This window comes from Phalacrocorax carbo, chromosome 18 (assembly GCF_963921805.1).
Source record: "Phalacrocorax carbo chromosome 18, bPhaCar2.1, whole genome shotgun sequence".
NCBI lineage: Eukaryota > Metazoa > Chordata > Aves > Suliformes > Phalacrocoracidae > Phalacrocorax > Phalacrocorax carbo.
In genome coordinates this window covers 5,385,376-5,401,686 of record NC_087530.1, presented here as the reverse complement: position 1 = coordinate 5,401,686, position 16,311 = coordinate 5,385,376, and the positions used below count along the sequence as shown (strand labels likewise).

General features: G+C 45.9%; 1 protein-coding gene across 1 annotated transcript in view; it reads left to right on the top strand.

Annotated features, from left to right (window-relative positions):
- CFAP77 (cilia and flagella associated protein 77) overlaps positions 1-16,311 on the top strand; it is a 61,448-nt gene that overhangs the window by 25,723 nt on the left and 19,414 nt on the right. The window contains exons 2-3 of the mRNA XM_064468558.1: positions 11,043-11,142; positions 11,682-11,910. Of these exons, the coding sequence (XP_064324628.1) occupies positions 11,043-11,142; positions 11,682-11,910 (329 nt within the window). The remainder of the gene's footprint in view (positions 1-11,042; positions 11,143-11,681; positions 11,911-16,311) is intronic.

Here is a 16,311-nt window from a genome sequence, read left to right as displayed (position 1 = left end):
AATCTCTATGAATAAACCACCACAAGCCTGGTGAAATCAATGTTTGTGACTTTGGTGCCAAAATCTGAACAGGGCATCCGAAACACATTCTCTCCAGCCCTGAGGCCACAGCACATTTGCTTTTCTCTGATTCACAGCCATTTATGCTCATTCTCATTTCAACAAAAACCTATAAAACTCTTACAGCACAATGCAGTCCTAAATTAAATGCACTTTAACATCCCTATATAACAAGGGAGTCTTTGCTCTTTTAAATTAATGTGTGTAGCTGAGAAGGGGACCTTTCCTGGAAAATTTATTCCACTTTATTTGGAGACAGAAAACCCCACCTCGCTCCACCTTCTCTGAGAGCAACGATTATTTTGTGTGTTATAATGAGGAATTTGTAATAACGAGAGCATTGCGTGTTAGACTAACTATGAAGCGAACAACAGAAAAGAAGACTTCTGTGAACAGCAGTGTTTGTGTGATGTATGGTAATATTTTTCCTCAGTGCATTACAAAAGAAAAAAAGCAAGATAAAAATATCGTCCATTTTCTCCCTAATTTGTAGTTTTCTGGTGTTAGCAAGGCTTATAAGACACATGCTCCCAATTAGCTGCTCCTCTTAATTTAAATGCTTCATAAATTATCTCCTGCGCTTGTGGATTATCACTTCATAATGCGAGTTAGCATTTAAATAAATAGCTGCGATGTAGGAAATTAGAGAGGTTTACAGTCTGAGGCAGCAGCATAATGAAGGAAAATACCACAGCAGCTGAACAGGGGCTGGGAGAGATGTGGCGAGACAGAGATTTTTCTCCCTTTACCTTTTAGCAACCAAATTTGGACTGCAGCAGGGAAAATATGGGTCAGAACTCCAGCAGAGCAGGAGCCTTTTGTAATGGCTGAGCACGAAGGAAACGTAAAGAATTCTAAAGCACGTGAAACATCTGATTTAGCAAATACGATGCAATTATGAGGTGACTTTTTCAAGCCAACTCTTGGTTGCCTCACAAGGTAGCCTCTTTGAAAGCTATTGGGCTACTCATGTACGTCACCTGAGCAGTATCTGACCCCTTATGTTCCACCTTTTCAAAAAAATATGGGACTGCAGAGAAAAACAATAGAACAAAACAGAGCTGAAATTGCATCAAGAAAATTTGGTGGGGAAAGCAATGAGGGAGTCAGATGTAGGATTATGGTGAATTTTAGATAGATAGATAGATAGATAGATAGATAGATAGATAGATAGATAGATAGATAGATAGATAGATAGATAGATAGATAGATAGATAGATCGATCGATCTTCCAAAGATAATGAGCATTAATTTGTAAGCCAGATAACTTTTATCATGTTTTTGGCACCATTAATAAGATCAACCCATAGGCAATGATAGTTTTAACCATTGGCAGCAACTTCCCAGTGCTGTTTCAGTGCAGTTTCACAATTATTGTCATAAATGTAGAAAATTAGGAAGGCAGGGCAGGGAAAAACCTCACGACAGCTCCAGGGGCGACTAAGGCTCTCTCCAGTGCTTTCTGGTCTTGCCTTTGGTGTCACTGCTTCTTTTTCTGCCACAGGAAAAAACTGTGGGCAAGATGCTCCCAGCAGTCACACTTGGCTGACTTTTTCAGGAGCTGAAGGCATAGAGGCACAAGTGGGCTCAGGACACTTAGTTTCTTGCTTTGCAGAGTGCCCAAGGTTGAGCAGTGCAGCTCTCGGGGAAGTTCAGCTATTACAGCTCCCTGCTTGCTCACACACACAAGTCCCAACGTGTCAAAATCATGGATATTTTTTCAAAAACACATGAAAATCATAGAAGCCTTGACAGCCTTGACCAAAGTCCAGCCTTAGGCAGGAGCAAAGTTATTAGTTACCTTATTTCCCAGAGAAAGTCTGACACATTAGGATTTCACAGTAACTGGCTGTAAGTGTAATGGGCAGGGTATGATTTTGCTCACTAGGTTTTGCAGTTAAATTTCAGCATGTTGAATATATTTTGCTGTAGGACAGAGCAAATCATTCAGGCAGATTCTCGCATTAGCACAAGACCCTCTGTGGTTAATGGGAGCTCTGTCTTACTGACAGCACGATTTGGGTCTTCATTGTATTTAATACACTTCAAGAGCGGGGGGTCAAATTGTCTCATCATTTACATCCATACAACCCAGCTAATCCCAGGAGAGCTGCAGAGTGGAAGCTCAGGATAACCCGTAACTGACTCAATTTTCTCTGCTTAGCACCTTCCAGTTAATTTTTCTAGCCGTGTGCCCCAAAACGCTCTTGGTTATACTCCCAGTTCTTCTGAAGTCAATAGGACTTCATGGGCAACTGGACTGAAGTCTGTTGGAAGGAGATTTCTGCCTGGACCCGTCGGGATGCACTGGTGCAGTCTGCAGCCATTGCCTGGATAAGATACAGTTCACCCTGCAGAGAGTTCAAGTCAGCACAACAGGACCCCCATTTCTATTCCAACACAGTGTTTAGAAAGTGAAAGAGGGACTCATCCCACTCCAACCAACATCTGAAAAGTTACAGGAGCTCGTCATCCCTCAAAGGTTCCAGGCAGTAAGAGAAAGGCTCTGTGGGCCAAACCGTACCTGTGCTCACAGCACTGCCATGGCTCTGCCCTCTGTGGCATATTTGCATCTCGGTTACCATCACTTTGTCTTCTGCACTGAGCGAGGAATGGACACAAGTGCTACCTGCTGCTTCTGTGCTTACGGCCTGATAGGCCTCTATTTCACTGGAGTATGAGGACACAGAAACCAGCTTTTCTGTCCCAGCTGCAAGGGCTCTTCAGGTCTAAGAAAAACCTGGCAGATGTGTTGGGTGCCAAATGCAGGAGAGAGAGAGAACTAGAAACCCTGCGGACTAGATTCCATCAGGGAGAGGGTGCCACTTTTTACAGAATCACCTTTTCTTCCAAAAAGGGCATTTTAAATAATAAAATTGGAAGCTGCCGCATATATCTTTCCAACTGATCTACTAATCATATTTCTTCAAATTTTATATCCCTGACCCTTGTAAAGGGATTGCAAGGAAGGCGTTTTTTAAGCTGCATTTTAATAAGTCAATATGAAAGCTCAAAATTATTTAAAGCTTCTTAAATAGGATTATATTTGATTTCTTGTGGGAATAGTGTGGGATAGTCTAGTAAAGATGTTCTGTCCTGCTGAGGTTTTATTACATTAAAGAAACAGCATCCTTTTTTGACAGCAAAAACTTTATCTATTCTCTAATGAAAATGGAGATTATTCTGTACATGAGGTGACTGAAGTTGGTAAGTTCCTGCATCTGTGATCAGAGATTAGAGTTTCTCATAGAGTGAAAGCTGAGAGATTCCTGAACCAGAGGTTTGCCCAAATTTAACAAGTTGTCTGTTAGTCTGAAATACTTGAATATTTTGTCCTAGGAGGTACCACAAGTGTATTGACTTCAGGCAAATTCTGATGTGAAATAACAGGTAGCTCTCAAGGCAGCCAATATCTCATTTGCAACTAGGGATTGAATTTGGCCCTAAGAATCAGAGGTCTGTGCCACTGGGGAACTGTTTTGCTATACAGGGAACGTGGCCAAATTCAGTCTGCTCAAAAAGGCCCACAGTCAAATTTTTACTTGCATTCAACTCCTTTAATGTCATTGTGACTTATATGGATGCTATGCTGGCAGCGTTTAGCCTAATATATTCTATAGCACCCAAAGAAATCCAGGAGGAGGAAATTAAAACTACCTGTATGGAGTTGAAGGAGCCAGCAGCAAGTTACACGGTGTAAACAGCAGCTTCACTAGGTTGAGTTGTGCTGGATGTAATCTGGGACAACATCTGGCCCCGAGAACATAAGGGGATTTTTCTTGGAGCAGCAGATGGGGAGGTTTATGGAACAGATATTACTAAGCACGAAACACAGAGAAAAGGTCGTAACTGCAGGAAGGGGAAGAAACGTTTTTTTTAAAAAACATTGTCCCATCTCATTAACATTTAGAGAATGTTCTCTCCCAATCATCAAATAACCCACATCCTGCCCTCAGCTGGACCTCGGTGCTCCCACTGAACCCAAAAAACACTGAGCAGAAGCATTCCCTGGCACGCGCCCTCGAATCTCTCCCAGGCTCATTCCGCCTCTTAGAGGCGAATGGTGGCTGTAGCTCAAGAAAGATCAGGTACAGGTAAGACCTCAGTCTGGTGGTAGCTGTAAACTGCACCCGTCTTCATTTAGCCCAAATAACCCGTCCTTCCTGCCAGCGGCTTTGTCTTATGACTACAGACCGCGCCGCTGCTTTAGGGCTTGCAAGCAAGCAGAGGCTGATGTGAACTTCACAAGCTGTGACACCCACTACAGAAACGCGTACGCTTCTTTGACCTTCAGTGCTGGCACAAAACCTCACTCAGACACAAATTTATCTTAAAGTCAGGAGCAGATTCAACAGAGCAGGAGATGATCATTTTCAATAATTCCATCTCAATTAGAGTCAAACACCTCAGTGAGTCTCAGCCTTTGGGGCTGTACCTGGGCTGCCTGCTCCCAGCATTGAGACTGTCAGCAGAATCAGCAGAAATAGCACAACTGGGCAAGGTGGTGGTGATTTGTCAATGCTGAAGTAATTCATACTGACAGGGAGGTGCTGAGGAGGAGCTCAGGGTCCAGCAGGTGCCCCCAAAGACCCGAGAGTTATATGGTGCCACACAGCAACGGCGGCAGACTTGGGATCTGACTCCCTAGCAATTCTTGTTTCCAAAACCATTTTCAAACAGCAGAAAGGAGCAGCCCTGTTTCAGAGAAAGGTAATTTTAACAGTTGCAATACCCTACTGCTAAAATTGCCCCTCAAACAGCACATTATCTACTAACTCAATAACGAGTGACTAGTATTCAGAGGCCCAGAATGTTGGGGCAATCAGGATATTTCAACAGAAAACTAGAAGGTGAATACACCCATGAAGGCAAATGAAAGTATTGTGTACGTAAATACTTTCATATCTGTCTGGCCCTTTAAAACCAAAATGATAGAGTTCATTTGCATTTAGATCTCTTTGGCTCCCTCTTTTCATCTAAAGACAAATCCTCACAAAGGCTGCTTAATTAGACCAAATTAGATTTCCACCTAGTGGCTTGTCATTCATTAGAAAATGCTGTTCTTTTTTTCTGTTTTGGTAATTATAGGCTGGTCTCGCAGTGTTCACTTCAGGCTCAAAGTATGACTTGCATTCATGATTTTGTGCAGATGAGAGCAAAATTATTCAGTTGCATCAAGGCTGCCCATTTTACAAGTTGGATAAAGATCATCACTGGAGTCTTTTATGTAATGGGGTATACTCTTTCTTAAGTCTTTAATGATTAATTGTAATAGCATATCTCATGGCAATTTTCAAGACTAAAAGCTAAGTACAAACTGTTCGCACACGAAGCTACTGTACCAGATAGCAGGTGTGTTTCCGTTAGATGTGGGGTTTCTGCATCAGGGACCCACGCGTGTAGCCCTCGGTTGTCGACATTACGGCCCCACTGTGAGCAGAGAAGATGGGAAGGGGCAGGCTGGTGCCTAGGGTTGGCAAGGTAGAACCCTGGGCTGGAATTGCTGCCTGCAGCCCAGTTGCGCCGTCGGTGTCTAACCCAGTGAGAGGGGTGCCTGTGTCCCACCTGTCCTCGTAGTCCTCTGGTGCCAGCGTTACAAAACACGTAGCTGCTAGAGGGGAAAATCTTTCAAATTTAGACCTGACACTCAAAGGTTTCCGGCTAATAAGGCTACAGCTGCCAGTGCAGGTCAGTCAGGAGCACAGGTTAGTGCAGGCTGCATGTGTAGACGTATTCTGGGTCAGCAGTGTCCCTACGCTACCTGGGGTAGGAGTTAAACTCACAGTAAGATCCCTGAGCTTTACCATTCCTGGCCCCAAGGGCAGTAGCTTGCCCAGCCATCACCCTTTTCTCTGGAAGGCTCACACCACTGTGGGACACTAATAGTTTGGTCTCCCACTCTGAACACAGCAGAGTGCTGGAACGGTCCGCTTCTCTCCCCAGTCCAAGCTCCATTCCCGTTGCAGTCCTGCACAGGCACATTAATTCCCTGCCTCAGTTTCCCCACTATTAGAGCAGGATTAATGCTCAGTGGCACGTTTTGAAGCTTCATAAATCAAGGCCATATTTTGTGGTCCTTCATTAAGCAAAACTTCCTTTGACTTTCATCTTTAATGTTTATGAAAAGCTTCGAAGATAAGTGCCAAGTTATTATTATTAATAATCTTCTTGGGAGTGGAAGTTACAAGCAGTTAGCGGCAGGCAGCCCAGCAGCCACCAGCCCCTGCTTGGATTTCTTCTGCACTAACAAATCCAGATTTTCAGGTGTGTTTTTTTTAACAACATTCTTGTTTTCCCAACCGTTTTTTGTGAAAGAGAGGTAAAGTAAGTTTTTCCCTCCACCTTTAAAAAAAAAAAAAAAAAAAGAATCTGATCAAATTTGCCTTTCTCAAAACACTGAACATTCCCTTTCTCATCTACCTAAACCTGATGTTGAGTTACTGTCCCCCAGAGGCTTTCAGTAGCTCAGTTCTGATGTATCCCTGCACTTTGTAGCTCACTGCCTTCTTAGAGTGTAATCAAACATCAAGCTAAGTAGCAAATAAATCTCCCGATCTCATAAGCTGCACAGCAAGATCATGTAAATGCAAATGAAGGGCTTGATTTCAAGCTGTCGCGGGGGGAAGGAGGGAAAAATGCTGGGCCTTGTCACCGCAATCACTTCACTCTGCAAGTGCAGTAAATCTGCAATAATAATAGTAATGGCAGCGTGACGGGAGGCTTTACTGTACAAGGGGGTGTAATGAAAAGGGGAACAGAAGGTAGGGAAGGAAGCAGGGCCTGGCAGGCTGAAAATGCACCAGCACGGGGTTTGCAGGCATCCACAGGGCAGAGCCATCAAGGAGGGGACAGGGCAACCCCAGCTGAGATGGAACAGAGAGGATTCATGGATTTGCCCAGCATCCCCTCCCAGTGAAGTGCTGCCTTATATGCAGGGATTAAAAAAATCCATGCCTCCATCTCTCACTGTACCTCTCCACACAGACATGTCTCCTACCCCTTTTGCTGTCTCTGTCATCTTTAGAAAATTGATGCAATGTGTGCCAGTGGGCCGTAAATACCAGGGGATGAAACACAAATAAGTCTTGCAACTAAACCAGGAATCTTTAAAGGTTTTGTACTTCCTTACACCTCTGCAACACACCCACCTCTTACAAAGAGACCCATTTCCAAACCTTCCTCTTCCTTCACAGTGAATATTTTCCAACACCGTTGGAGACTCAAATACAAATCCAGGGCTCAAACCCAAGGCTACACAAATCAGAAATTACCTGGCAAAGGCCAGGGAGCTTGATACACCCCACACCGCTCTCTCTTCGGCTGACCATGGTATCCCCATTGATCAATCACACCCACTGCCGCGGTGTGGCCAGTCTGAGCGTGGCACCCTGCAAACCCAGGACAGACACACCTGGTCCAACAATGAAAATTATTCAGGCCAAGAGGAAAGGATGCGTTAGGTGAGTCCTTAAACACAGTTTAAGAGAGCAAACAAAGCCTCGGCACAGGTCTCTCGCAGCCTTGGGAGGAGGTGATGATCTCTGCAGGATGCTCTGGGAACGCTTCAGGAAAAAGTCCAGAGTTCTCTTTTCCAAACAGGCTGGGTAAACAGTATTTAAGATGCCAGATTTTCCTCACTGAGGTCGTAAAGGGAGAAAACTTGCAGAAGGTACCCAGAGAAAATTAGGACTGCCTGGGATGCAGAGAGAGATGGTTTTAATTAGAGCCAAGAGGTGGGAAATAAGGCAGAGAAATGACATCTTAATGAGGTTTAATGAAGTTGTCTGCTGATGGGCCCAGCTGTCAGACAGATCTGTATTCCAGCCAAGCGTCTTTGTGACAGGCTAAACCTGAACACAGGAAACGGTGCTGGAGCTGGGGAAGAAAAAAAAGGACCTTCTGCATCAGCTTTGGCTCGCTCTCCCCACAGCTTTACGACACCGCACACCTACAATGCCCCAGGACAAACAAATGAAACCAGCCCATGAGGTTGCAACAGCCTTTTGCTAATTTATGAATGAGAAAGACTGTAGCCTTGGATTACACTGAGCAAGATTCATTCCTGCCTCCTCCTTCCCGTTCTTTTGCTTTTGTGGGTAAAAGAAGTTGGCAGGCAACCAGAGTCCTCTGAGTCCATTGATTTTCTTCAGGCACAGGTTTTCCCCATGTTCAACATATTGGACCAGATTTTTTTTTTAATTAATTAATTATCCAGTGCCTTCAGCTTTATTTATTCAGTGCAAAGTGACTGTAAAATGCCACCCGATCATAAAAGGAAACAGCGTGCACTCATTTTGCGATGGAGTAAATACCCAACTGTGTTAACTTCAGGTGCTCTGCAAAAGGGAATTTTTAAATCCCATAATTTCTTCCATCCTACAGAGTTCTGCATTCAAAAGAGTGGCAGCATCTTTGCCACAGGTTACAAACCTCTCTCTTTTCCTGCATTTTCTCAGCAATTTTCTCCCATCTGCCACACCTTCGCCATCATAGCAGATTTCTGACCTCACTTAGCTGATGCAGAATCAGAACACGACCGCTGGAAAAAGCCTTTTTCATGCACCTGAAGAACGCTACACCATTTCCCTTGTATATCAGTGACAACTAATCTAAAAATAGCTAGCGTACAACTGCCGGTAAATACGGGAGAAAGATCAGCAATGAAAGCTACTTTATCATCCCTGGCACTGGTTTATACGTTTTGCGCGATCTCCCTAACGCACACGCAGCATGCACATATGGTTTAGCACTGCCGTGTGATATTTCAGTTGCGGTAGCATTAAAAGCCCACTCACTCCCATCGTGCTTGGCGCTGGACACATCTGCAAGGGACAGTCCCTTCCCCTGCTAGAGGTTCACGGGAGACGGCCGGAGGAAAGCAGCCATGTTATGCACAGGTTGTATAAGGTAGCTGAGTCGATTGCTTTCAAAAAGCTAAGTACTAAGGTCTGTTTGCAAAAACGGATGCATAGCCTTGCACAGGGCAAGGAGCCTGATGGGGCTTTCAGATCTATCAAGATCTTAGCAAGTGCAGAAAATTCATTTTCTGGTGAACTTGTGGTCCCGAAAGTCACAAGGATACCACAACATGCTTTATAGCATCACAAGTGCATGGATTTAATGGGACCAAAATGAAGCACCTCCCTCCCAGACCTGGGAAGCAAGACCCTGGATTTACCCAAAAGCATCACTGCACTGGCTTGCAGGCACAGAAGATTTCATCCCAATGCTCACAAACTGGCAAAGCTTACAGCCAGTTTGCCAGGATCTGCAAAGGAGCAGACCTGTTGTCAACAACACGGACAAGTTGCTCACTCAAGCAGGTACGATCTCACCCTGGGTATGCTGGTGAGGAGCCCGGTGCCACAGCCACTGCGTGCTTTTAAGTTATTGTGTAGCTGCACATAAAGATGGCAGCTGAGAAAATCCAAAGACAATGCACAAAAAATGGCTCCAGGCAAAGAAGCTGGAGGAATTATGAACAAATTCTAGACACCTCAACACAGAGCCCTCTGGAAAAGTGCCTCTTTTGGGCAGGGTTTATTAACCCTCCTTCTCCAGGCAAAACTGGCTCAGTGAGAGCTTTGCCTGAGCTGAGGGTGATGCAGAACAGCTGAAGCTCCTCCGCAGCATCTTGGTTAATACCCTTTAACAGCATATTGGAAAGAGGCCACCAGGCTGGCAGTGACAGGCGAGCCATGGCTGCTCCGATGGCCTGGCCAGGGTTTGCACAGTGCTGGCTGGGAACAGAATGTAAATTTGGGTTTGGATGATGTTCCTGTACAAGCAACTCCGGTAAGCAGCGTCCCTTATCAAGGGCTGTGCAGCCTCAACTTGCAACGCTGGTAAGTTGGAGACAGTTCATTTTCAGGTTCTGTCTGTCCCTGCAGGAAGGCCTGTATTTGATTCAGCATCTTGCAATCCGGAGAGCATTCACTCTGGAGTATAATAATGGTAATCTCAATGTTAATGTTCAATGATTCACCCATGAGAAGCACTAAAGTAGTATTTCAGCACTTTCTTTCTCCCAACGACACCTGCCAACACCTACGAGCCCCCACCCCAGCTCCTCCAACACTCTTCCCATGGAAAATAATCTGTCCCTAAGCACCCACACTGTGCCTTAAGGCTCCAGGGGACTTTGCCTGACCCTGCTCCAGCTTCCCCTAGCAGGAACACACAGACCCCGTCTGCCAGGCTCTTGCCCCTTCCCTCCTCCACCTCTTCCCTTTCAAGCAGCAATAAGGTTTCAAGACACACACATCCTGCAGTGACTTCACCATGGAGATGGGAGGATAGAGACAAAGGGGTGAAGGGAGGTCACTTAATCCTACAGACACCACCAGGCTGGGACACACATGGGCTGGGGAAGAGTTCATTTTAAAACTAAATAGAAATGAGGTTATTGAGCTCAAGTTCTCTTCTGTGCTATAAACCCCAGGCTCTGCTCCTCTTTCTTCAACCCCCTTATTCTCCCCCTGCAACATGCCTTGCGTCTTGATTACTTCCAGGCAGGAGTGGTGACATGATTGTGTTTGGGGAAGTTTATGCCAGTTTTCTGGGAGGGTGAACAATTTGAAAATGAAACAACTCAATGGAAGGTTAAGACTAGCTACAGAGTCTCCCTAGCAGACACCACCAGCCAAAGGGGAAATCAACCAAACAAGATTTCAAGTCCATATATACTGAGTCAGGATCCCCATTTCCAGCAAGGCTAGGTCACTTTATAACTCAGGTAAAAACTTGCGTGAAATTCAGCATCCCTTAGGCTTCAGCTCTGGTGAAACCTTATGGCTGTGAGTTCTCCTTTCACACTGTCACACTTGCTGTGTCCACACAGTAGGATTCAAACCCATGCCAAGTGGAACCAGAGCCATTGCTGGTATTCATGGCTGTGTTCTGCTACAAATTTTTCATTTTCAGGGACTTCAACTTATCAGGAAATGTCTTTATGCTTCTCCTTTAACTTCGCTCTTCTGCAGGCAGAACTGGGGAAGCCCCTGAGAAACTGCTACACCCTGCCAGGCTTTGATTTTTCATACGGGCTGTACATCCACAGGACAGATGGAGGAGTCCCTGAAGGTATGACAACACCGTTAAAAATATAGACCTGCTGTAGTAGGGACTCTCCATCCCTGTACTCTTCAATAGTTCTCAAGCTGCAGGTGAAGAACTCCCAACATTCACCTGCTTTCACTAGTATCACCTGAATTGCTTGGTGACTAGTGAAGCTTCTTTATCATATTGGAAACTTTTATAGGATCACACAGAGCTCAGAGAGAGGTATGGCACCTGCAAAGCGTAATGCACATGGCCACTTTCATAACTGGAGAAAGAGCTCCTAATTTGTGCTGTCAGGGACAATTACCCCCACAAAATGAGGCTTGCTGAGCAAGCCAGGGTGGAGGGTGAGGAGACAATTCAGATGGGAGATGTCCCCATATGAAATGCACTGGGATAGGATACGCAGCTGGCTCCAGAGTGAAACCATGCAAAATGCATGCGAGCCGCACAAGGCCCTTGTGCATGGCGCACAAACATCAGCCTGCCTTCCCAAATAGGAGTTACATGAGATGCCTGATATTTTTCTCTTTGCCTCTCCTGTTTCCTTCCACCTCCAGCGATAGGCCACTGGAACACAGTAAAGCCCAGGACTCCTTTAATTCAGAAGATGCCCCGAGACTTCATCACCATGAACCGCGGTGCTCTGAAGGCCGGTTATACCACAGCCCATGAATTTAATTTATACTACAAGGCCAAGGACATTCGGTGCAGAGATGATGAAAACAGTCGCTTCAAGAGATGTCCTCCTAAAGTGCCTGCAGACTTGACTTATGGCATCACAGCACGGTAAGGAGGCTTGAGGCCCTTCTCAGAATGAGATTATCCCTTGTTGCACACACATCTGCATCTCCCCCACATCTCAGCTAGCAGAGACCCCAAAACAGAAGTCTCCTGAACCTGGACATGCTACAACTGAGTCACAGCATCACTTCCATGTCTGATTGCACCTGTGTGTCAGATAATCAACTACCTAAATCTAATCTACGGGCCACAATACATTCCCCTTTCACCTCTGGGATTAAGGGCTTGGAACCTCTTAAAAATATCTTCAGTGCCAATCCTTTAACTTAAAGGAACATGAGGAGTTGTAAGCCAGAATAATGGCTTCCCAGGGTCAAAAGATCAGAGCAACAGCATTTCTACCTGTTTACACTGGTTGAAATACTCTGGTGCAGTTAAGGATCAGTTCAAGTTCTTTATCCCACTCTCCCAGTTGTTAGTTCAGCTCCCTGCATTGGGCAGAAACTGGTAGTACAGCAGGATAGAGGCAAAGAAGCATTCCGCTGCTCTCTCTTCCGCTTTCTTGGGCTCCCTCCCAAGGGCTGGAGGGAAGCTGGTGCCTGCTGCTCCCCCAGCAACCCCTCCAGAAGGGCATAAGCCTATCCATTCATCCCTTGCAATGCAGCAGGATGGTTAAGGCTTCACACTGAGTTAGGTCTTTTGCATGGCAGCATCTTCCAGAAGATTTAAATAAAGCATCCAACATATATGAGCCCTGCCTGAGATTCAAACAGGTACAGCATTTAGAAGTGACCCATTTAACATCCCCCTTGCATACCAGCTCCCAGCTGCCTGCTGTGCTGATTTATCATGGGAAACTGTGCAACAGGGAGTCTGCAGGGGAGAACATTGGCACCTTGCTTAGCCTGACTTCCAGGTCCTTCCACTGCCTGTCCTCCATAGGAGTGTGAGGGAGGCTGGAGGGCACGGCGGTCCGGAAAAGCCAGTGTGAGTTCAACACAAACAAGTGCTCAAAGCCTCTGAAGGGGCTCCGAAGCAGCCCTGCTGCTGCTGCTGGAGTGCAGAGGGTTTTCTGGCTCTGTGCAGGTCTGGACGAGACATTAGGTTTCATTTTAAGAGCTGGATAATAATCACTACCAGAAAAACAACAGCTACAAATTCTAGAGAAAAGACATGATGAACGGCACCGTGTATTTTACATGATAGTAAATGGGCTTTGCATATGCAAATTGAATGGATTTTAAAATGGTATTTAATGACAATTTTCGTAGCAGACATTAACATTAATTGCATCAAAATGAAAATGTAGCATTAGCTTGCTGTTAGCTGCAAATGCCCCAGCTATAAAGCTTTATCTTTATCAGTATCAGCCCTCACCGATGTGACAGGGCTGCTCTGCAAATTGCAGGCAAAAGGGCTTTTATGTTGCAAAAGTATCCCCCAATGTAGACAAAAATCAACATCAATTTTGCTTTATTTCTTCATAAACGGAGGTTAAATGGCTGCATGTAAGAAGTCTAGGCACGTTTCAAAAGTTTTAAGGAAAATCTGCAGACCCCACAACAGCAGAAGTAGTGGGAAAGGGCTTTTAATTTAAAGTTATTATTGTACAACTTGCCTGCTCCATAATAGCTACCTTTTATGCAGACTGATTGTATTTATCTCTTTACTTTAAAAGCATGTTATAGACAAAATCAAATTACTGGGATTACCAAGGAATTGTTACAGCCATTTCGGTAAAAGTGGGAATTTAACACACGTCCATGACTGGCAAGTTAAAGACACCAGCTATGGTGAGCAACACCAGCCCAAGCCTGTCCCTAGTCACAGCTGACCAGGTTCAGCAAGGCCTGCCCTGTTAAAAATGACTTGGTTGTCAACGGATTTAAGTTGCTTCTGCTTTCTAAGCCCTGTACAACTGCATTCTTAGTGCTGCTAATTGGGAAGGCACTTGTAACTAAGACACATGCTTGTCTGGGGCAGAAGAGAACGTTGGCATACAGTCTTCTGTGATTCCAAGCACTTGCTTGCCTTTAGAAATGTCCACTTTGATAAACATCTCAGGTGCAGTAAAGTTTTCCGACAAGAACAGAACCTGCATGTCATTCTGTAGCCCAAGGCACAGCACAAACAGTGGTGCTGAGAAGGCCAGAGAGCAAAGGTGCCTTCCCATCACACTGGAAGTTGCTGTAGCCACCCTATCGGATGATGGCGATACTCTGGGCCAAAGTAAACCCTCCCATTCTGCACCCCCACCCCTGTTGCAGCTCCTCTGTACAGCTGGAATTGCAGCTAGTGCCAGCACGAAGCCTTGGGGCTGGGCTGCCTCCCTGGGAACAGCAGCACAGGGGTTTATAAGCCCAAACAGCTCAGCAGCTGTCACAGGAACATGTTTGTGGTCTTGCAGCTGTCAGCAGGTAATGTCCAAGGGGCTTCTCAAGCCCTGACAACTTACCTCCATCCCCTTCTCAGGCCCTGGGCTGCACTGCTAAAGGCTTCTGTCTCCTAAAGACACCAAGGTCAGGAGCTCTCCCCAGGCTCACAAGTACAAGCTGTCCTGGACCATCCCAAATAGAAGTGAACACAAATGCTGTGGTTGCTATTAGCGCCTTATTAATCACACCCTGGCCTCGCTGCTCCCTCTAGCACGGCAGATCGCTTACGCCTCTGCTTTCCATTCATGGTGGACATGTGATACATGGAGCATTTCACACGGCAGCGTCAGACACTGGAGTGAGCTTCTTGAAGCTTTGTGGCCTCTTTCCTTTCCTGGGATATTTACCTTCAAAGGTCACCCATACCCCTCTATTAATTCCCTGTGGGCATCTTCCAGGGGAGAGAAGCAGCTCTGCTTTTTTGCTGATTCCCCCCCGTTCTCTCCCTCCCTTTTCCCAGAGAAATGTTTGCTACGAATCATGTGGCCAGCTTTGTTGTGAGAGTCATAAAAAGGACATTTTTCATCTTTCCTTTTTCCTGCTCTCGCTCCCTTCTCTCTCTCAGTATCAGACAGAGATTTATTCCCTCCCTGATGCCTGTGGCATTCGGAGCTGGGAGGGGTCAGGGGAGGCACTGATGGGACGATAATAGATAATACAGTGGCTCCCCAGAGTCTTGTCCAGCTCCATAGCCGATCCATCAGCAGGCAGTGCTCGTGCCAAGGTCAGCGGTAACGAGGATGTGGTAGGGTCCCAGCCTCCCCATGGGGCTTCCTCCAGTGAGGCTCCCGCAATACATGCTCCAGCTTCTGATCTTTACAAGAGCTGCCTTGCGCAAGCCACAATTTGCAAGAGAGCACACGTCCAAGCGCAGGCACTGGGGTAACGACCACGTTACAGTGCTTGCAAACTCATCTTCACCTGCCCCAGCCCTCAGCCCCACCACAAACAGGCCTACAAGTTTCCTTTCAAGGAAAATGCTCATCACTGGCAACTCCTCCCCTCCAGGAGCTAACCCCATCCCATTCACATGCTCTGTGTGTGACACATGACATAGCTGCAAGATGTGTGCAGATTAGGGTTGCTGTCCTCCTGGACCCAAGCCCTAGGTCCTTTCATTTAAAATAACCCCACAACACAGTGCTACTGGCAGGTATATTGAGCCCCCATAGTCTTTGTGTAATGACCTTGTTTTACAAGAGGGAGTATGCAGGGCACTAAGTGGGCTGGGTTTTGATCACACTGGAGATCTAAAGACACAGAGGGTCTGTGAAGACCTCCAGGATCTTCACTGGTGTCAATACATCTAGGTATTCAATGTGCATTTGGAAACCCCAGCAGATGTCAGACCCACATTTATCCTCCTAACCACCTTTCTGACTGAAGTTCACCATGCACTAAAATTAACAGACATTAAATTGTCATTTTTGGAACGAAAAGTATGCACAAAGGTAGGGATGCTGTCTACAGCTAGATTTTAGATTACATTGTTTTGCACAAGGTCACACAAGGAGTCTGAAGCCAAAACACACCAGCACACAGTTGGTACCCCAAGCACAAGTTCTCTCCCCAGCAGCTAGCAGTGCAGAGTGCATCCTCAGCATGAACACACTGTCCAGCATTTCCAAGGCCGCTTTTTGAGAAAAGCTTTCATTTGCCTTTTAGTAGTACAAATTTCCTAATTCTGCATAATACGTCCCAGAACATATTCCTGGACACAAAGACTGCACAGACGCGCCATTCTCTGCCATCCTACACCTGTACCTCCTACAAACCCTGCATGGCCACAACCCTGCCTCCGACGTGCTGCCATCCACTTGGCAGTTGGCCTGTAGGTTGGGCTGACCTTGGGTGTGCTGGCAAGATTTCCCTGGCACTCTGTCATCCCCATGTCTCCTGCCGGGTCCCCCCTACCGTCTGCCTTCGCTTCAACCGTCCCTTTCCTGAATTTTACATCCCATTTTCCTTCTAACTTCATCTCCTCCTAACATTCCACCTCCCATTCTCTAAA